General features: G+C 37.4%; 3 protein-coding genes across 4 annotated transcripts; 2 read left to right on the forward strand and 1 right to left on the reverse strand.

Moving 5' to 3' along the window:
* The first annotated feature begins 2,686 nt into the window (after positions 1-2,686).
* LOC144444401 (uncharacterized) lies at positions 2,687-7,449 on the forward strand. The gene is made up of 4 exons (XM_078133815.1): positions 2,687-2,998; positions 3,841-3,977; positions 4,700-4,761; positions 6,356-7,449. Exons 1-4 carry the CDS (start codon positions 2,798-2,800, stop codon positions 7,447-7,449), a joined length of 1,494 nt encoding a protein of 497 aa, XP_077989941.1. The 5' UTR covers positions 2,687-2,797.
* Positions 6,152-10,946, reverse strand: LOC144444704 (uncharacterized). Of its 2 annotated transcripts, XM_078134225.1 has the most exons (5): positions 10,878-10,946; positions 10,383-10,486; positions 9,120-9,353; positions 8,307-8,447; positions 6,152-6,285 (listed from the first exon to the last, which is right to left on the reverse strand). In XM_078134225.1, the coding sequence occupies exons 2-4, from the start codon at positions 10,445-10,447 to the stop codon at positions 8,315-8,317; spliced, it is 432 nt and encodes a 143-aa protein (XP_077990351.1). In that variant the 5' UTR covers positions 10,448-10,486; positions 10,878-10,946; the 3' UTR covers positions 6,152-6,285; positions 8,307-8,314. The 2 variants fall into 2 exon arrangements, with proteins under 2 accessions (XP_077990351.1, XP_077990350.1); XM_078134224.1 differs by lacking the exon at positions 10,878-10,946 and having other exon boundaries at positions 10,383-10,801.
* Positions 10,947-11,045: 99 nt separating this feature from the next.
* Positions 11,046-22,296, forward strand: LOC144444705 (acireductone dioxygenase-like). The gene is made up of 4 exons (XM_078134226.1): positions 11,046-11,389; positions 18,144-18,263; positions 19,788-19,967; positions 21,615-22,296. The coding sequence occupies exons 1-4, from the start codon at positions 11,270-11,272 to the stop codon at positions 21,735-21,737; spliced, it is 543 nt and encodes a 180-aa protein (XP_077990352.1). The 5' UTR covers positions 11,046-11,269; the 3' UTR covers positions 21,738-22,296.
* Positions 22,297-22,707: the final 411 nt, after the last annotated feature.

Here is a 22,707-nt window from a genome sequence, read left to right on the forward strand (position 1 = left end):
CTCCTTCGCCTATGCAGGCAACTTTTTTTTTCTTTGCTTCTTTGAGATATCCGGATTTTTTTTACGTCAACGTTGAACACCTACATTTGTTGCCACAATTTTCTGTTTGGTTTTCACACAGGGTAATACGGAGAGTAAAAAGATGCTGTTCTATCACACACATATTTTATTTAGAAAACTACATATTTCATACATATTTGATTTTCAATTAAATAAACATCATTGACAGTTTTTATGCCATGGTATGATGACACACTGAAAATACAAATCGGAAACTTGATTGGTGAGCTCAGACATTTAGATAGACCGGTCAGTTTCTCCAGCTTGGGGGGATGGGGGGTGTCAGTGTTATTTTCCATTGGGCCAACAAAAAGTCACTGACCCCATGAATAAAGTTTCATAGCATCTGACAGTAAGCTGTAGAGGAAGAGCTTTGAGACTGGAATATGTGTACCTCTTGTGTGTGTGTGTGTGTGTGTGAATGGGGGGGGGGGGGGGTTCTAGGGCCCTGGAGGATTTTTACTTCTAAAGGCAATGTTTAGGCCATTCACAGACACTTTCAGACAATAATTAAGTTCTTTTATAAACTATCCAATAGTGATAGTAATAGTATGAAGATTACTGTTACAAAACAGTCAAGTTCACTTTTGCCCCAAAGTGCAAGATAAGTGAAGCACTGATTGTGAAACAGCCAAAAAATTACATATAACTAGTGTGGTAGCTAGGTAATACATGTATTATATGTATAATTGTATGTATAGTTATGTTTGAACCCTTACATGAAGTAATATTTAAACCATTCATGAAAGAAACAGAGACAAGAACAAATATATATATATACCACAGGCTAACGAAACTGACTGGTCCCTGACGTGTTTGAAACTGTTTGTCATGATTTGACAAGTGTCCTGGTTGGAGAGGTACGAGCAGGTTGAACAGTATACTCAAACCTGTGCATCATTTCCCTATCAAGATATTTTTTTTTCTAGAAGCAGTGGTCCATCTTTTTTTTCCATCACCCACTCATATCCGGATTTTTTTCCACTTGGCATCTTTTTTTCCCCCGAAATCTTCCAAGCCCCCCCCAGGATATCAAATGGTCCACCCCTTATAGGAATATGACGAGGCGTGCGTCGCCATCTTGAAATTAAGACAGTTTCGACTAGTCTTTGACGCTGCCGTATAGTCATTATTCGTGGAGCATTTAGTGGTGGCAAGATATAACGTAAATATCATGAATCAAAATGTATAAATGTTGATTTTTTTCATTGAATACATGGTGTTCTGTGAAAAAACCATCGGAAAATAGCGTTCGTCGAAAGCTCTGACTAAGTAGTTTGACCTGTCTCCTGCATTCAAACATAAATAATTTCACAACTGGACGTTTTTGATATTATTTAAGCAGTTTGGGATGATGCTTTATAGCTTTACAACAAATGTGGAATTTATCTTGAGAAATTATTTACATATACACTCAAAATTCATTGAAAAACGGGAAATACTCGCTTGTACTAAGTTGTAGTGCAGCGGGGTCACACTCTATTGTTCTAGGGGTCAAACCATATCACGTGGTAGGTATCGTGCCCCCCCCCCCCCCTGTAATTGATAGTCTAATTATAAGCTTAGGGAGCCTGCAGTAATTACATGGAGGAGAAGCCGGGGGAAATCAGGTCCGGGCTGTTGCGTAAAATGCTCATGATTTTGTGCCAAATTTACCGCAGGAGATGTCGTTTTAATACCGAGTAAATTAAAAATTGTCGTGCCTTCGCCGCAATACCTTCTAAAACCTATGGTCAGTGATGAGTTGGGGGACAGCCATGCATGCGAATGTATTTGTGTATGCCTTCCTCTGTCTGTATCTCTCTCCCCCTGTCTCTAGACCCTGTCTCTGTCTGTCTCTATGTGCCTCACTTTCCCTCTCGTTCACTCGCTGTCTGTCTGTCTGTCTGTCTGTCTGTTTCTCTCTCTCTCTCTCTCTCTCTCTCTCTCTCTCTCTCTCTCTCTCTCTCTCTCTCTCTCTCTCTCTCTCTCTCTCTCTCTCTCTCTCTCTCTCTCTCTCTCTGGAGTCATAATTAATAGTAGTTTACCTTGTACTTTACAACATTGTATACTTCATATACCTACCATGAGGCTGTAAATAAATAAGCACACAAGCTCAATAAGCGAACTTAGTTCGTGGGGGGGGGGGGTTCTGGCGTCAGTGTGATTGCCGAACTTCATTTTTACACTTCTAACCAAATTTTGACGGAAAACTTTCACTCCTTCAATGACAACAGCGTTGTATTTACTACTGAGATGTTAATAAGTTGATAAAATTTACTTATTATAATATAAGATGTGGTGCTAGACTTCTGGTAGTATCTTATGCGTTTACAATCATGTTTTTTTTTACATTACATCGATCATAGTGGTGTGGACTGTTACAGTTGTCATCAAAGTTTACATCATTTTTAAACGTTTGATGCGCACTTGTTCATTGGAGGGGGGGGGGGGGGTTGACCTAAACGAACAATGTTCGTTTTTTGAGCTTGTGCGACTTGTGCATGCGTGATCGTCCCTATGAATTGTCCTGAATGTCGGTCTGTCATGACCTTGTCAATGTCCAGACGCTACTTGACCGATCGCCGAGATTGATTGACAGATTCCATTGACCAATCAAAGAGCGTACTTTTGCCATGCGCACTGACACGTGTCACAGCCTACGACAAACAAAAGAATTTGTCGTAGGTGAACCCACAAATTTGAATGCGAGGACTTCCCAGGACTTCCCCTACTTTACGTAATCTTTGTTGACAAAATGGTAAAGCGCTGTGCATGGGGCCTCTGCACGTCAGACAGCAGGTATCCTTCTCGTTTGGTAGGTGGTGTATATTTTGTACCTTTTCCTAAGCCCAAATCGAATTTGGAAAAATGTAAACGGTGGATCGTATTATGTGGCCGGCCGGCCCATCAACTCAGTGTTGAGAAGATCGACCATCATATCTACGTCTGCTCAAAGGTAATTACTAAAGGTTTATATGTAATATGTATCACAACTACAATTTTGCAATGTCCTTTCATATACTTGTTGAAATTTGCGAAGCATTTTTGTACGTCTGTACGGCAATTTGTAAGCACGGCAGCGGTACGGGTTTGTCGGCACTGGTCCCGGTACGTACTCGCTGCGCTGTGTCGTCTGCCGTGTCGTCAGCTTTTTTGGCGCGTTGAAATTTACGGAATTGAAATACATTTCCCTTTTCTCTTTCGATATGTAAGCAGAATTACTCCGACAAATTCTAGCATGAAAAAGAACCAAATGTAAATTGAAGATGTGATTGCCAGCACATAGATGTTTAATTGTTGGCCATCTTTGCTTGTCATTGTATGTATGTTGCGCTATACTGGCCACGAAAACTCCGCATTGTCTTCATTTCCTTGAAGATACAGACGACAGTTTTTGATTGGGGTTTTCACCATATGTACGAGATGTAGGACGACTATACACACATACTGTATGTATGTATGTATGTATGTATGTGTGTGTGTGTGTGTGTGTGTGTATGTATGTATGTATGTATGTATGTATGTGTGTGTATGTATGTATGTATGTGTGTATGTATGTATGTATGTGTGTGTGTGTATGTGTATGTATGTATGTATGTATGTGTGTATGTATGTATGTATATATGTGTGTGTGTATGTATGTATGTATGTATGTATGTATGTATGTATGTATGTACAGTGTATGTATGTATGTATGTATGTACGTACGTACGTACGTACGTACAGTGTATGTATGTAAAAATGTTTATAGGTCAAGGCTAAAACATACACTTATTTTTATTTTAAATTTTTTTTTAGCACTTTATTGGAGGTAATGGGCCAAGCAGTGAATTTCCACATCCACTTCCCGCCAAAGTACCTGGAACAGTTTCTACATGGACAAGACCTCCTCCTAAGAAAAGGCGGATTGAAGAGGACGAAACTCATAACACAAGGTAGACTACATGCACACACATACATACATACATACATACATACATACATACATACATACACACACACACACATACATACATACATACATACATACACACACACACATGCATGCATGCATGCATGCATGCATGCATATATACATACATACATACATGCATACATACATACATACATACATACATACATACATACATACATACATACATACATACATACATACATTATTTAAATATGACATATTTTTATTGACATTATATATAATATACCAAACAAAGACTTGTAGTGACTTGGTACAACCCAACTACTACATAGATGGTAACACTATAAACATAGATTTAGTAAATCCAAATCTTCATAACGTTAATAACACATATATGGTCATATAAAATATAAAACAAAGTTTAAAAGGATTCTATGTTCAACAAACTATTTACAATAGCACATCCTATTACTATCCACTATATTAATTAAGCTATACATCTGCACTAAATAACACTATATATCTACAACCAGGTTGAAAGCTTGGATTTATTTTGGTGCAGTACAAAGTTTAAATTTATTAGTAACGATAACCTGCACAGATGAGTCTTCATAATATTCAATCAGTGTAGCTTTAATATTGAACATGTCCCAACAATAGTTTTAGATTATGATTTCCAGTTAGCTGAAAGCTTGATTTCCATGTTTTTAGATGTAACTTTTTCATCTGATTTAATTACAGACAGAGGCAACCAGTTACCAGTGTCACAATATGTGATTCCAGCTGTCAAACAGAGGGAAAATGTAAGTATGTACGTGTGGGTATGAAATACAACTGCCAACATCAGACCATGGGTAAACAGAGACTGTTACACACAAGGTAAGTAAACAAATGAATTTGATTAATAACACTTTTCAGGATGTTGGAACAGTAGAGATTTGTAATTACACACCACAGTTTGATAAGAACAGCTGTATCGACTCTTAACATGTAAATGAAATGCCAGAGGAACTGGCAATTTGTTTGTGAACATGAACTTTTAAGTAAAGTGGTTACAACTGTTGGACTGTAATACAAGTCTCTTTACTTACAACATGCTGAGCCAAATGTTATTAATCAATTCAGTTGTTTACAGTCCATGTATGTAACAGGTTTCATTGTTTGTCCACTGTCTGATGTCAACAGTTGTATAATATCAATTTGAAGCTGTGCTTGTGTATGTTTCAATTCAATTTGTATGTGAATGTGTAGATGTATGCATGTAATATATATATATGTACACATATACATACATACATACATACATACATATGTACATATGTATGTATGTATTGTATGTATGTATGTATGTGTGTGTATGCATTTGTATGTATGTATTTATGTATGTATGTGTGTGTATGTATGTATGTATGTGTGTATATATGTATGTATGTATGTATGTATGTATGTATGTATGTATGTATGTATGTGTGTGGTTGGGTGTGTGTGTGTGTGTGTGTGTATGTATTTATGTTTATGTATGCTGTACTCCAGGTTTCATCCAATCAGTGTGACATAATGTACCTTCGTGCATGTCTGACATAGAAGTGGTGTAACTTCTGAAACATGTCATCCATGGTTGTCTGACAGGGTTCAATATGTTCCACATGAAGGCCTTTCCTGGTATAAACAATAAATAAACAGTACGGTGCCCCTGTTACCATAAGCTGGCCCTGTACCTGATACCAGTATTCATGTTTCCTTTTCAATGTACATTTATTATCTCTCAACTCCAAGCAAAAATCTATTCGTTGTCGACAAGCCTCTTCAATGGTCATATCCCGAGCTGTGAAAGGACATTTAGTTTCAGCTATACCTGTTTTTTGGCTCATACACACCCTAGCATCTGATGTACCGGCCAAAAAGGCAAACTTAGGATTTACTACAAGACCAATAGGGTGCATATGAGCTTCAGGATGAGCTTTCAAGAACATCTGCTTGGCTATTTTCTCATTTGCTATGCCATAATTTGTCGGAACTGAAAAAAAAGGTTTAGCTTGAAATAAACTTTGTAAAAATTTGTCTGTTACTGGTGCCTTTCGCTTCATAATTCGCCCAAACTTTGACGCTGTAAGTCGACGTGCCCTCTCTTCAAACCACTTTTGACAATTTGATTGTCCTACTGTTTGTTTTTCTAATTCTACTGCCTCTTGCTGTGACATTGCAAGTTCATCCCAGTCATGAGGATCAAAGGAATTGGTTTGAATAGGAGAAGGTTTTGGGAATAAGATGTCACCACATCCTGTATCACTATCCACAGGGCCTCTGATAGGACTTAGGAATTCTGCCTAAAAATAAAAAAAAATAAAAAAGGACTTAACAAATGTAAATAATCTGACATTTCTTTTCTATTTTCAGGGATTGAACCGATCGATATACTATACCTTACAGCTGAAAATGAAAGATTGAAGCAGGAGTTGGGAAAGTCAACCCTTTTAAACGATAATTTACACCGGAAAATCATACAACTTGAAGAAGAGATCACACTAATCAGGGAACAAGAAGATAAATTAACAGCCAATAAAGTGAAGAGCAGCAACATTAAAAATTTATGTCAATATTATACAGGATTTGCTTTTACAACTTTTCTCACAATTTTAAGTTTTCTTCTACCTAATGGCCAACCTTCTTCTACATTTATTAATTTTACCAAAAAAATATCAAGTATCAAGGAAATGAGTTCAGCTGATCAATTATTACTTGTTTTAATGAAGTTACGTAAAGGTTTTCATTATAAAGATTTAGCTTTTCGTTTTTGTCTTTCACCACAAGATGTTGGTATTATTTTTAAAAGTTGGATTAATTTTATGTATTTTAAGTTTAATTCTGTTCCGATATGGCCCCACAGAAATCTCATTATACAAAACATGCCCCCTGGCTTCAGAGAAGAATTTCCAACAACAATGGCAATATTTGATGGTACGGAGATCAAAATACAACGCCCAAGTGCCCTTACTTGTCAGTCACAGAGTTATTCCGACTACAAGGCAACCAACACACTGAAGGGGTTAGTGGGCGTTGATCCAAGGGGAGCTGTAATATTTATTTCCACTTTATTTTCAGGTTCAATTTCAGACAAGGCAATTTGTAATCAGGGTGGGTTGATTAGTTTTCTAAAGGGTTTGATTGATTTGGGGCATTTGGAAAGGGGTGATTCATTTATGTTAGACAAAGGGGTATTAATTGAAGATGAAATGAGAAGTATTGGTTTACAAGTTAATATACCCCCATTTGCCCAGTCAAATATGCAAATGAGTGAGAGTGATGAACAAATGACGAGGAAGATAGCGAAACATAGGGTACACGTGGAAAGGGCAATTTCTCGGATAAAGAATTTTAGAATTTTATCTAGAAGAATTGACCTTTCCATGTTTACAAGCATCAACCAAATATGGTTTGTGTGTGCTTTCCTAACAAATTTCCAACCATTTTTGATACAAGATAAAGATTAACTAATATTAAGTTTAAATCGGAGGGGTTTGGGGGGGGGGGAGTGGAGGGGGGGTGGGGGGGGTTGGTGGATCAACGCTCACTAACTCCAATAGAAAGCCCGACGATAAGGCAGACGATCAAATCAAAATTTCTTGTGTGATATAAGTTTCAGTTACAAGTTGGAGTGCACATGCATTCTTGTGTGATGTAAGTTTCAGTTACAAGTTGGAACGCGTGTGCATATAAAGAACAGAGTTCCCAGTGTGTACTAGTATATAGTACTACTTGCTTGTATTGTTATTTCTATTAGTGCTGTATTCCGAACCCCTTTTCTATTGTGAGTCATCCACAAAAGTATTATGTAGAGATTTGACATACCTCTTTGAATGCATGTAAAACAATTGACCCCATATTTTGAACAAAGTTGTTTCCACAGGTTATTTTCAGTCATCATAATTGGAAATAAGCACCCCTCACTGAGGCTTCCTGGCAGCAAATGAACTAGCAATGACTGAAACATGCACGTGTCACGTGTTTCAAAATTGTTCAAAACTCATGACCTCAGACAATTGGAACAGCATGTTAACATTGTGGTTGTTACCTTGTAGACATTTGACCTCTGTTTTTGGCAAAAATGTAGACTGTCGACCCCCCCCCCCCTTTTTTGTGCTAAAATATAGACTTTTGACCACTATTTATTGATTGTTTGTAGAGTTTGTGGTTGTATTTTTTTTTCCACCAGGGTATATACGTAACCATTACCCACCAGAGTACCCCGACCCCCACCTAGCTTTTCGCTACCAACCCTGAACCTTTTTTAAATGAATTCTAGAAAAAAGTAATAACAATTGTGATTAATAAAAAATAAATTACTTACGTGATAGATTAGAGCACTACCAAGTGGAACTGGGCCATATTGTGTATTGGCCATGACACTTGGTCCACTACAGACAGGTATGAAATTGGAGTTTTCAGACCTTGTAATATCTCCAAGTCATTGTGTTTTGCAGCATCAGTCCTACAATAGAGAAAACATAATATACAGCTTTTAAGGGACACTACCACAGCAGTGCAAGATTATAGAAACTATGATTAACTATGTGTCTTCTATGATGCTGATGCATGATGACAGCACTTAATCTGATTCAGAATAAAAACAAAATGTATTTTAGTATGGGATAACCTGAATAGTAATAGCTGGATCGAACAGCATGAGTTGAATACACATTTTAGTAAAATCTTTGTGTTATTTTTTTCTTAGTTTCAATTTGTACATTAACAAAGCACACACTATTAGCTCATCTTGGCTTTTTAGCATAAAGCAATTAGTTTTAAACATGTCACATGTTTTTTGATGTTTTCAGTACACAAGTTGTTTAAAGCTGAAGTGAGAATGAGTATTCAATATAAACTGTTTTCAATATCAGTACTAGTTTTATAATTCAATATGTACAGAGAAATTATCAGAACCCCTAAAAATATGTAAATAAATTGTATAAACTGCATTAATGAATACCATGTGACTTGAAAGTTATTATGTGAGTGATGGTGACTGTGAGTGTGTTTATATCCTTTACTCTTTATTGTGAATTGTGTGTTGAGTGACAAGTTTACGGAAATCAATACAAAACTAAATCTGAAGACTAAATATACCATAGCTTTTTAAATCAGATTGTATCTGTATACATACCTAGTATCAACAAATTCTGCCATTACTGGCTTCCTTTTACGATTTATTTTCCCTGGCTTACAAATAACCATTTGGGATGCAGGTTCTGGGGTGATCTTAGATCCCCTTGGTTTGTCCCACTGCTGTGGTCTGCCAGTTGAAGATATTTGTTCTGGAATATCTCTTAGACCGAGCAACAGCCACTCTTGGATAGACATTACTAAAGCCAGTATATGGGCACATGAACCAGCAATCCTGTAATAAAAATTATGGTATTGTTTATAACATATAATTCCTGGAGTAAACAAAACAAATGCAAACAACACAAGAGGAAATAGTAGAGTGTATTTGTGTACAAAGTTGAATGAAATTTTGTGTAATGGTTCAAAAAATAGTGAAATTAAAAGAAGTGAGCATGATAGTTTTTACAATTAATAAGTTATGGGTGTAAACATTTATGTTCCATACATTGACAATGATTGCATTCATAGTGTGAACATTGTTAGTGATACTATCAATCAAACTAAATGAAATTATATTACAATTATATCAATTTTATCAGGGTTAACATAGATTACACAAGTGTATACCTCAAAAATATAAGCAAACTGCAAACCAAAATTATAATTTGTATGGTGTCTTCATACTCTGGAAAATATAAAAAAAAAATTTATGTAATATAAAAAGAAGATTCAAATTCAGAAAATATAATTCTACATGTATATATGCAGAAACACATACCTACACTCATTCCCCCCCCCACCACACACACACACACACACACACACACAGACAGACACAACTGAATAAGACGTATACAAAATATCGAGATGGTCGTCATCCACAATCACACACACTACGCGGCTCGTTTATCTTTTCAATAACAAAAAGTGGCGTGGCCTTCTCAAGGTCGTTCAATTCGAACAATCTGCTATGGTTTCTCATTTGAATACATGTAGCAAAATGTACGCATGTCGAGCCTCTTCACGATCACGAGAAATGGGTCACGATGCGTCAATGAACTCGAACTGAGAGAGTTTACTTTAACGAAGGATAATGTCAGTCAGTGACATAAAGATAACGTAAATATTGTAAGCGACAAATAACAGCGAAGAAATAGCTAACAACAATGGCAAATTTGAAAAAAAAATGGCGCGCATACCCGAGCTTGTCACTGACTCACACTATGATTCATCCGTCTTGAGATTTGGTTGTCACGTTAACAAATATGAAATACCCAAGAACGTTGACATAAAAAAGTGAAATAATAAAATATATACGTACCCAGCTTTACACGAACAGCTGTGCGAAGTAATCGTCTTCCGGTTTATTTCAACATCCATACACATGTTGTGTGGTTTCTCTGACTTACGTTGGCTACGCCAACACTTAGCATTCACAGAAATAATATTACAGTTAGTGAAAAAAAAAGTAACATCCTCAACATAACCTCCACTTGCAAAGGCTCTCGCCCGCTGTCGTTGTCTAAGTGATGGAATATACTGCAAATAGCTCTCACAAAATGTTCCAGGGAAATCTGTAAGAGACGCTTTGTTTACATTGGACGCCATGTTTCTGTCGTAGTTTTTGCAATGTTTGTCGTAGTTAGCAACAGTAACTAAGGGGGGCGTGGCTACAGTGCTCAGGGCGATCGGTCAATTATAAGGTGACCTAGTTTCTCACTGCCGACGGTAAACATTTTTTAAGCATTTGAGAAAAATAAAATAAAATCGTGAAAATTGTGAAGTCTCGAGAGAAAGAGTGGATATGGAAACTGACATCAACTTAAAAAGGGCAATATAAAACTGTTCTTCCAATCTGTTGTGGTTGTACCAATCTGATTAAAATCCTATGTAGATGTCGGCTAATCGGTCAATGCTCGTTATTTTGCCTGAATTGACCTTCGTGGTACATGTTTACGTTTTTATCCTTATCGCCTCATCTGAACTCAGTGGTGGCACTATCCAATCACGCTGCGGAATTCCCAAAGAATGTGATGAGAACTGACCAATGAAATGCTCAGATGTTGGAACTCAACTATAAAAAACCGTCATTCTCGTTCGTTGAGTGAACGATCACTCAGTAGCCTCACACAGTAGCCTCACAATCGGTGAAAGCATAATAAGTCGCTGTCTGTCAGTTGATTCGATAAAAACTTACTTTAAATCGAAATGGTTCGAGCATGGTATATGGACGATTGTGAGGATGATCAACGCAAGGAACACATGACTGATCCCCCACAGTTTCTTGACCTGGAATATTTGAAGGAGCAGGGTGTTTTATACTGGAAGGTAATGTTGCATCTTCTATGTCGACGAAGCCGACCTCATGATACATTGCAGTGGAGACAATAACTCTCCCTCTGTGATCGTGGTCATGGAACGACACTATTGTTCTGAAGATGAACGAAACTGTGGTATCTTGTGAAGTTGTGCGTACCACTTTTTGTTTGATTCCAATTTATGGAGTTCATCATATATACCCACACGTGATCGTGATCAGTCACAGACCCTATTTTTAATTGTGCTATACACACAATTCAGGTGAAGGCACGCAAATTATTTTCCCGCCTTCACGCAAATTATTTTCCCGCCTTCACACGATACAATAGGTCGATGTCCCTTTCAAGATATTTTTATCAGTATTCTTATTTGATACCACGATATCATCCAGCTTCTGACAAAGACTATGTGAATATCGCACGTGTTATTTGTTAGTTTTTACCCTACCATGAGCTCGCTAAGATTTTATGGTTTACCTCAAGGGAATTGTGTTTAACAAAGAAGAAAACTGGGTCCGATAACGCTCAACTTTAGAATGGGTGGGGTAGGTGTGGGGGTAGGTTCGTAAGAGAGTGGAGGACACACCAGACGTTACGTTAGGGTACTAGAAAGCTACTGAAGAACTTTATTCAATCATAAGTATATATCAAGATTACATGATGTGTATCGATGTGTATCTACAGAAAATGATCACATACTTTGGGAATGGTAAATAGCAACATATGTTTGGGGAATTTATGATTAATGATCAATGTTAGCACAAGAGATTGTTCAAGACTTTGAGTCTCCGACATGGTTTCCGACAGTAGGAAGATTTCTATTTTTATATGTGTGGATATCTAGTTCGGGTAGTTATTACACTAAGTCGTATGGGATACTAAGTCATACAGGATACTAAGTCATACAGGATACTAAGTCATACAGGACACTAAGTCGTATGGGATACTAAGTCGTATGGGGCAATAAGTTGTACTGGACATTAAGTCGTGCGGGACACTAAGTCGTACGGGGCAATAAGTTGTACTGGACACTAAGTCGTACGAGACACTAAGTCATACAGGACACTGCAGTTGTACAGGACACCAAGTCGTAATACTTTTTTATATTTATTGTTGGTTCTAAAACTTTCTAAATGCATTATTTGAATGAGAGTTTCAGCTGTTCTTTATTTTCCCTTTAAAATGACGTCAATCTTTCTTCTAGTCATTTTCATTACTTGTTTCATAATAGGGCTGAGAACATAGATCTGATTGGTGATAGATGGTTGTTTGTGGTCAACGATCGAATAGGCTGTTATGACGTCTTGAAGTAAGTTGAGGTTTCCAGGTAGCAAAATTTGAACGGACTGGTGAGTGTCTTTATAATATGTAACTTTATACTGGTCAAAAATAAAATTTTATTTTTATTCAGACGTCCTTACAAAGTAAACCCATTCTAAAACTCAGCATCTTTGATCATAGTACCCCCAGTAAAATTAATTAATTACAATTTTATGTCACAGTTACGTTGGTGACACTTTTACAGACATGTTCTTCGCTAGGAGGACCATATATAGAAAATAGAATTAGAAGAGGGATTCATATTTTACTGTGACTCGTGATCTAAGTTTGTATTATTTTGAGATTGAATTTTGGCATCCCACATTATTCCACATTTCAATACTTTAGTAATAATAATCTTTAGGGGCGACGTCAAAAGATCGATGTTTACAAAAAAACACTTAATTGTTTTAGTTTGGGGGTGGGGAGGGGGTTTGGCCAAATTAATTTTTCAACCGTCAAAAACGATTTAACGTCATACTTGGCAAATTTAGTATGATTTCAAGGCTGCTTTTACCTATAACACTGCGTATACTCGGTCCGATTTATCAGCTGTACGCGGTTCAGTTTTCAAATTTGCTGCAAAATAGGTATTTGGGGACGAGGTGGGTATCCCAGAGTGTGCCTACGCACATTTCAGTTGGCGTCGCCTCGAGACACGAAGGGTTTGGACGGTGAGGTACATTTGGTGAGTTCGTACAATTTTCTGGTCCATATATGTTCTCCTCACTCAATGGACATTTATAAATGCCCTTCGAACGACTTTCAGAAACTAAAAAACAAGATTTGGGAGTTAAATATCAAAAAACAACAGGGCAAATCCCGGGCCGATGTACAGGAAAGCGCAACGAAGTTGTGGCATGCCAAATACAAAAATGACCGACGGTCATTAGCCGAGTTCATATCCCAGGAGGTCGAGTCGAAACAATCTATTTTGAAATATTTTTCAGTTAAACATCCGATGAAAGTGTTGCTGATGAGCCTACACCCAGTCACGAAAGGTCTCCCATTTCAAATGCCGCAGGACAAGGTACATGCCCAAAATCTACGAATACAACAGGGGACCCAGGAACCGTGTGACAAACAAAACAAATAAATAAATAAATAACCTATCAAATAAATGACAAATGAACAAGCAAACGAACGAACGACAAGTATAGGGACAAATAAAATAATTAAATAAACCAGCAAATAAACAGATACTCATGGGGGTATACTAGATATGTTTTTTTCCATACCCATCACTATTTTTTTATAGTGATGGGTATAGAAGAAAAAAAAACATATCTAGTATACCCCCATGAGTATCTGTTTATTTGCTGGTTTATTCATAGGGTGGAGGGTCTATGGTTTATTTAATTATTTTATTTGTCCCTATACTTGTCGTTCGTTTGCTTGTTCATTTGTCATTTATTTGATATTGTAATTATTTATTTATTTATTTGTTTGTTTTGTTTTGTTTGTCACACGGTTCCTGGGTCCCCTGTGGACATACCAGTAATCAATGTGACTTGATGTGTAAATTCAGTGTTGTTGTGTTCTGTTGGTTTTCAATAAAAGTATTTTTCTGAGTTAGAATGGTTTTCTGTTTTTATTTATAATTCAGTAGTATATTGGTACGTTGATTGAAAGTGGAAGTATACAGTATGAGTCTGAAACGATTTTCAATTTTAGGTCAGTTAAGTTAGATGGCGGTGGGGGGGGGGGGAGTCTGGGACCTAACTTAAGCAATTAAGTTAGATATATTATATTGAACTTTTGATGTTGCCCCTTATGTAGACTGCACATAGTTGTAAACACTTATCTCCCAGGAAGTGCGATAAGGGCCGTCCCCCGTGTTAAAAACACACATGTATAAACACACCTGGCATTCCACTGAAAAGAACACACACAATACTACCTCATTTGTTTATGAATAAAGTGTTTAACAGTCTCAAGGTCATCCTGACCAGTCTGTTGCGGGTGAAGGACGAGTCTGTTGCGGGTGAAGGACGACATCAATTCACTTCAACTAAATATGGCAACAACAGAAAAATCAATTTTCTCCAAAACAAGAATATTGTACACTTTTATAGTTTCTGAGGACGTCTGAATAAAAATAAAATTTCATTTTTGACCAATATAAAGTTACAGATTATAAAGAGACTCGTCAGTCTACCTGGAAACCTCAACTTACTTCAAGACGTCATATCAGCCCATTCGATCGTTGACCACAAACAACCATCTATCGCCAAGATCTATGTTCTCAGCCCCATTATGAAACAATCTTAATATTTTCAGAAGTAATGAAAATGACCAGAAGAAAGCTTAAGATTGACGTCATTTTAAAGGAATATTAAATATCGGCTGAAACTCTCATTAAAATAATGCATTTAGAAAGTTTTAGAACCAACAATAAACATTTAAAAAAGTATAACGACTTAGTGTCCCGTACGACTGCATTGTCCCGCTGGACGCGTACGACTTAGTCTCTCGTACAACTGCAGTGTCCTGTATGACTTAGTGTCCCGTATGACTAATTTAATTTTCTAGACGTGAGCCAAGAATCGAATCAATACGTGTTGCACGTGCAGGCGAAAAGACGGCGTATGAGGCGCTATGTTACGGCGGCCCAGAGATGACAAAGGAACAATACATTTGTGGAAGAAATAATTAAATTTTGAGAGCATAATATTCAGTACAAGGATAAAAAATTTCTTTCACTTTGGGGCAAAAGTGAACCTGAAGGTTTTGTAATGGTAATCATCATACTATTGGATAGTTTATAAAAAGAACTTAATCTAAATTGTTCTAGTCTCTTCAGTATAACGTCAAAAGGGATGATATACTTCCTATTTCAGACACTACATGTATCGACACCACAACTCAAATTCAAGTTTCCATTGTACACTAGGTATGACCTCCTAAAGTGCTCTAACACATCAGTAACTTTTACATGCAATATCAATGCCCCTATACACACACACACGCACACACACACACACACGCACACACACACACGCACACACACACACACACACACATATATATATATATATATATATATATATATATATACATATATATATATATTACATATTTATGTACATAAGTTCGTACACACACACACACACACGTGTGTGTGTGTGTGTGTGTGTGTGTGTGTGTGTGTGTGTACGAAGTTATGTACATAAATATACGTTGGTCTCTGTGATTGATCACTTATTTTATTCCCCAATGCGACAGTTCTTAAGTAGTTCAGTATTTGATTAGTTTGTTTGTTTCATTTATCGATATGATTGATTGATGGACGAACGGATGGGTGGACGGCTGGATGAATGGATGGAGAGAAGGGTGGGTCGACAGACAGACACAGACAGACAGACGGACGGACGGACGGAGAGAGAGGGAGGGGAGGGAGGGAGGGAGAGAGATGTTATTTAATTTACGCTCAGGAAGTTTAATTTGGTTCAAATTATGAACAAAGTATTTGCCCCCTCCCTTTCAGACCATCATAATTTTTTCATGGCCCCCTTTGAACCCTCAGGGTTTTATGCCCCCCCCCCCCCCAATGTCTCCCCAGGCAAAGTCGAAACTGTGCTTTAAAAACTGGCCCAGGAAATATGTATGTCATCCCGTCTGCCAATGATCTGTCCTCTGAAATTAAAATAACGTTGTATTTTCATGTTGTTGCCGTAATAGTTCTTTTTAATTCAACTTTATAAACATATAGAAGGTGCCCTGAATATATATTGCTGTCTGTAAGTAATGTATTAAACTTCTGCCGATGTCCTTAGAGGCCTGTCTGATTTTACCTGCTACCACATCTCCGTCAAATTGATGAACGATACAGAGACGCGTCGACGTCACCCGCTGTGTTAGTGTAATTTTTGGAAAGATAATGAATTTGAGAACTTGTAATCGTTACCCTGCCGCAGCCGTGTAGTCATATTAAAACGGGAAGGCGGTATAAGTAAGGAACCTTTATGACTACCCCTCAAGTTTACAGACATGCATACTACTGACACTAGCAGGTGATATCGCTGTCATTCATCAATTTGACAACATTTTGATGACAGGTCAAATCAGGTTGTAATAACATCACTACAGTCTCCGGGCCTGATCAGGGACACATAACTTTCCACTGGTAGACTTATGGTATTATTGTGCCATGCAGGGTTTCCTAGATCACTAGTTACTGACTCACATTCTTATCGTGCATGCGATGTGTTTATCTTTCCAGCCGGTGTCTATTACGTTACGATACTGACTGTGGTATATGTAGGGATACAGCTTGGCGCTGACGCCCCTCGCTGCATTTCCTATAGTATACTGTCAACAGACTCGGCCATACTAATATTATCTCAGTCCACGAATGGTGGTGTGACAGTCAGGGTCCATCAATCACCTTCGTTGCTCACTGTTCAGCCTGACTGTCGTAGTTCTGCATTGCTGGAGTTCTCTGTGATCTAGCAACTTCACGAGCGCCTGTGGGTATCGTCCAAGGAATTGTGGGATAACTTCACTTCCGCCGCCAATAAAATAAGTTTGCCGTGTGAAAAAGAATTTTGTCATGTCCAGAGAGAGTTTGTATGCAAAATAGTTAATATTATACACCTCCAAAGAATAAATTGGGCAGTTCAAACTAAATTGCGCCCTCAGAGGCAGAGAGTTGAACATATTGAAATTAAATGTAACTCATACCATCAAATTTAGTTTTGACTTGGAATTTCAAAGTCTGTTCTTGGGGTGTAACATTTTTGTACAAAGTATTAAAGTTTATTCTTGGGGAAAAGTTTTGGCCTCAAAAGGTAAAAATCATGTTATGCAAATAAATGTTCTGCTCTTGGAAAAAAAAGTTTTGTCTTACAAATTTGAACTTTTTGCATTGATATTTCTATTTTGAATAAAAAAAAATAATGTTTTGTCCTATCTATTTACGCCAAAGTATGATAGACTAATTTTGGTTGTATTTGCTATTATTATTATGTGGATTTGTATGTACCATTGCTGAATGTCACAACAAACCTCTACACTAGCAGTTTTTTGTATACACTGATTTCTCTACGTTAGGCCGGTGGCCACGGTACTTTGAATAAAGCATATATATACTATGAAAGAAATTTTTTATCCTTGTACTGAATAGTTTGCTCTCAAAAATTTAATTATTTCTTCCACAAATGTATTGTTCCTTTGTCATCCCTGGGCCGCCGTACTATGTAATTTGATTACATCGTGTGTGATATACAAGTACACATATACTGGACAGTGTGTTCAAGCCCATTCGAAATATTATTCCAAAGCGAAGTTAAACTTGGTTTAAAGGAAAAGTAAAAATTAATATCATGGCATGAACTAGCTTTAAAGTTATATATTATCAATACAATATCTATATAGGCCTATCATATTATATTTGGATTGTTGGGGTTGAGTAATACATGAGTAAAATTCCTCTTTTTTTCCAGTTGGATGTAGACAATCTAGAAGAAGAAGGACTATTGGGTAAAATTAAGACTGAACGAGGGTATAACTATGAAGATAATAAAGAGCTCACTCCAGAGACACTAGAAAACTATGATCAGATGGTCAGTATAACGTCTGTACCCATTGTCGTATTGTGTTTATCATGTGTGTGTGTGTCTCTGTCTGTCTGTCTGTCTGTCTGTCTGTCTGTCTGTCTGTCTGTCTGCATTTCTGTCTGTCTGTCTGTCTGTCTGTCTGTCTGTCTGTCTGTCTGTCTGTCTGTCTGCATTTCTGTCTGTCTGTCTGTCTGTCTGTCTGTCTGTCTGTCTGAGTCCCTCTTCACCTCTCTGTCTCTGTCGTCTATGTGTGTGTGTCTGTCTCTGTTTAGCAATGACTTATCAATGTATGTGTATGGGGTGGATGGGTGTGTGTTTTTGTCTGTGTGTCCTATATTGACACTGGATTTAGCAAGGGATTAGTTAACTTCTAGAATCATGTGTGGCTGTGGTTATGCAGTTCAGAAATGTAATTTATATGGATATTTAGGTCTGCAATATAGTTACAATTTAAAGGGGAACACTACTCCACAAAATATAGGTATTTTCATAACCTTTGAGTGAGTTCTGGAGAGCCATGATCATTTCATCATTTAATACCACATTAATTTCTTAGGTTAGCCAAGAAACACCAAATTGTTTTCACATTATTATTCTTGCAGTGGGCTAGTGTTGCCTCATGCGTATCAGCAGACGTACAGACTATTAGAGGAACACGTTCATGACGTTCTGTCTAAATGTAATAGGCACTTCGAGGTCATGAATATTCATTGTTCAACTATTGCACAAACATTTCTGAAGGCAATGTGGTCTACAGTAAAGATCACAAAACGAGGGACAACTTCAACTTCAATTTAGATGATGTTAAACCATGGCCTGACTATCCAAAACCTAATAAGTTAATGAAAATGCCATAATTTCCTAGCCTTGAGTTACGTTTCTCTTCATGATGCTATTGGCAGACCTCATCAAACTTATATTATGATATAATACACAAGCGATCGATTTAATGTCATGATTTAGTATGTATATACGGTAAAATGTTGAGGAAACCCTAGTCTAGCTGCCAGACTCGTGACTATCGTCCCTAATCTCTGTATGTATGTATGTATGTATGTATGTATGTATGTATGTATGTATGTATGTATGTATGTATGTATGTATGTATGTATGTATGTATGTATGTATGTATGCCGAGCGGCTTAGCCGCGAGAAGAGAGGGACTAGTCCCGACTAAAATCTCTCACTTCTCGCGGCTTCGCCGCTCAGGGCGCACTTTGTGCGCCTTACAAAGTAATTAAGGGACGATAGGCACGAGTCTGGCAGCGAGACTAAGGAAACCCCTACTACATGTATATGCGATAAACTGTGCGTCACTGCCTACCACTTTTTACACCGATGAAACTGTGACTACATGTTACACCGAATTATGATCGCTATCGGCTTCAAAGCCATGTCTGTACATGCCCTTTAATAGTTAATAGACGCTATATAATTTATGTTTTTTTTAAGTTTACAATTGAGGAAATAATAACTCATCACCTAGTGTCACTTTAATATTTTGTGTTAATTATTTTGTCATATTTACAGCTGAAGAAATTTTACGTGGAACATATGCATGCTGATGAGGAAATTCGTGTCTTCATGGGTGGGAGCGGATACTTTGATATCCGAGATAGAAATGACAAATGGGTGAGAATTGAATGTGCCAAAGGTGATATGTTGATTCTACCAGCTGGTATCTACCACAGGTTCACCATGGATGAAAAGGTAAAGGCGGTAAAATATGATATGTAAGGCCATCAGTCTCCATTTAACTTTAATGCATTATTTAAGTAATAAAAAGGTAATACAACCCCTAGCCCTGCAGCAATTCTGTACAGACACTTGTGATTAGACCATCTTTTGAAGGTGCCGTAAAGTCTTCTCCTTATCACAATCAAATGACATATGGTCATATCATTCACTTTCACAGAAATAAACAAAGTGACAGGAAGATGGCATAAACCTACATCAGAGGCACCCACTGTTGCTTTGTACTATGTATATCAGTTTGATAGTGGGATATTGAAAACACTTTTCGGCACCTACAAAGCCAGTGTTAAAAGTTCACCACTGATGACACGGCGTTCTGACCACAGCCCTGGCATATCTTGGCAACTCTTATATAGCACTCTCATATACTCTTCTTAAAATGCTCTGTGTAATTGCTATCCCTGGCATAGACCTAAAACAACACAATAATGCCCTTTCTACTTTTTTATTTATCATTATCTTTCATATACAGACACCACTTTAGTGCATTAGCACTATTCTTCCAATGCGAGATTACATACACAGAAAAAGAAAAGAAAAAAAGGACAAACCAGGACAAAAAGTTACAGACACACAGTGTACTTTAAAAGATATCCACCCACATTAGCTGACTACATTCTTAAGATGTCTTTTAAATATCGATGAGTTTGGAGCTGATCTTATGGATAGGGGTAGATTGTTCCATAGAACAGCACCACTATAGGGAAATGCCCGTTTCCCATATTCCGTTTTAACTGTGTATATGTTACCTTTACTGGCCTGTCTTGTGTTATGAAGATGAATTTGGTTGGATAGATTGAACATTTCAGTGAGGTAACTAGGTGCATTACCTGTTATTTAATTTTAGTCTTTGAGAAGTACCGAAAAGCGGGGTCTTGGTTTTACTTGTATTCAGTGTTATAACTTGTTTGAGTCGAGCCAGGCCTTACACATTTCCTCTGTGAGTGTCACTGCAATATCGGCAACTGATTTGCTTGAATAGAAAATAGCCGTGTCATATAATAATTACTTGAGCCTTTATAACAGTTTCCGGCAAAGTCATTGATATAAATTTAGGGTGAAAAAAGGTCCCAGGATTGAACCTTGGGGTACCTCACAAGAAATGCCCATGCTTTCTGATAATGTTGACTACAACTTGTGTACGGCCTTTAGATAGGCACGGACCGGAACCATGCCAAACACTGTCTTGGCAGTCCCTTCTATTCAGCCTCTTCTTTAGTATATATACGGCTAAATGTTGAGGAAACCCTAGTCTCGCTGCCAGACTCGTGACTATCGTCCCTAATCTTTGTGTGTATGCCGAGCGGCTTAGCCACGAGAAGAGGGGGACGAGTCCCGACGAAAGTCCCTCACTTCTCGCGGCTTCGCCGCTCAAGGCGCACTTCGTGCATATGGGATTAAATCCTTCACGTAGTAGTAATCTCTATTTTGCCAGGTTGTATCGCAAACATTTGTATATGTATGCATGTTTTTGTCATAGCTATATTGTAATGTAATTAAATACAAATAGTTCATATGCACACCAGTCTAAATTTCCAAACTTATCTTTATTCATTTCGATAGGTTTCCAAATAATATGATGGTTCTTATTATTGTTTGCAGAATTATACCAAGGCCAAGCTGTTCTTTGTTGATGCGGCTGTATCGGTCCATCACACCAGACCTTCTGACGATCACCCAATACGCAAGGAATATCTGAAGCGTTTCCCACCATACGCCAAGTAGCCTTTTAGTCAGCAGGCACACAACTAGCATTCATGCTGAATAAGTACATTTTACTCTAGACATAGTAAATATAACTAGTACACCATTTCTTGATGATATTAAGGGTATTTAATCCATCCAAATGCTCAGTTATCAGAATGACCAGTCCAAGACGCAAACCAAAGACTTTCGATTGCATGTTATGTAACCAGAAATTAACACCTGTTGATTCAAACCCATTCCTTGGCATAGAACTTTCTTACACTTTTATCATGGAATCTTCATATCGACAACAACACATTGAAGAAAGCAAATTTTGTCACTCTGAACCCAAAGAAACTAAATCAATCAATGTAATATTTGAGGCAGATTTCGTAAACTCACATAATGTTCGTTAAGTGTTATCTCTAAAATTTCAAAAAAGTAAATTTAGTTATTTGAAATGTCATAATTTCAAATTTTGTTAACAATCAATACCAAAAGCCAAATAGATAACATTATTTCCGAGCTCCTTACAACCAATAGATATCACTATCCTCATCAGCCATTTCGTTTCTCTGTCAATAAATTCTTTGTAGATGGTGTAAAACTGCAGTGTTTTTGTTATTTTGTGTAGTTTCCAACAATACACTAGCTTTTTGATATGTTTCGACTATTCGAGATGATTCATTGCCAGTAAACCTTACAGCTAAGATTTAGGCTCGGTGTTTCACTCATGGGACATTACAGCTAAAATGATGTAGGCTGGATGTTTCACTCATGGGACATTACAGCTAAAATGATGTAGGCTTGATGTTTCACTCATGGGACATTACAGCTAAAATGATGTGGGCTTGATGTTTCACTCATGGGACATTACAGCTAAAATGATGTAGGCTTGATGTTTCACTCATGGGACATTGCAGCTAAAATGATGTAGGCTTGATGTTTCATGGGACATTGCAGCTAAAATGATGTAGGCTTGGTGTTTCACTCATGGGACATTGCAGCT

This window comes from Glandiceps talaboti, chromosome 13 (genome assembly GCF_964340395.1).
Source record: "Glandiceps talaboti chromosome 13, keGlaTala1.1, whole genome shotgun sequence".
Lineage (NCBI taxonomy): Eukaryota > Metazoa > Hemichordata > Enteropneusta > Spengelidae > Glandiceps > Glandiceps talaboti.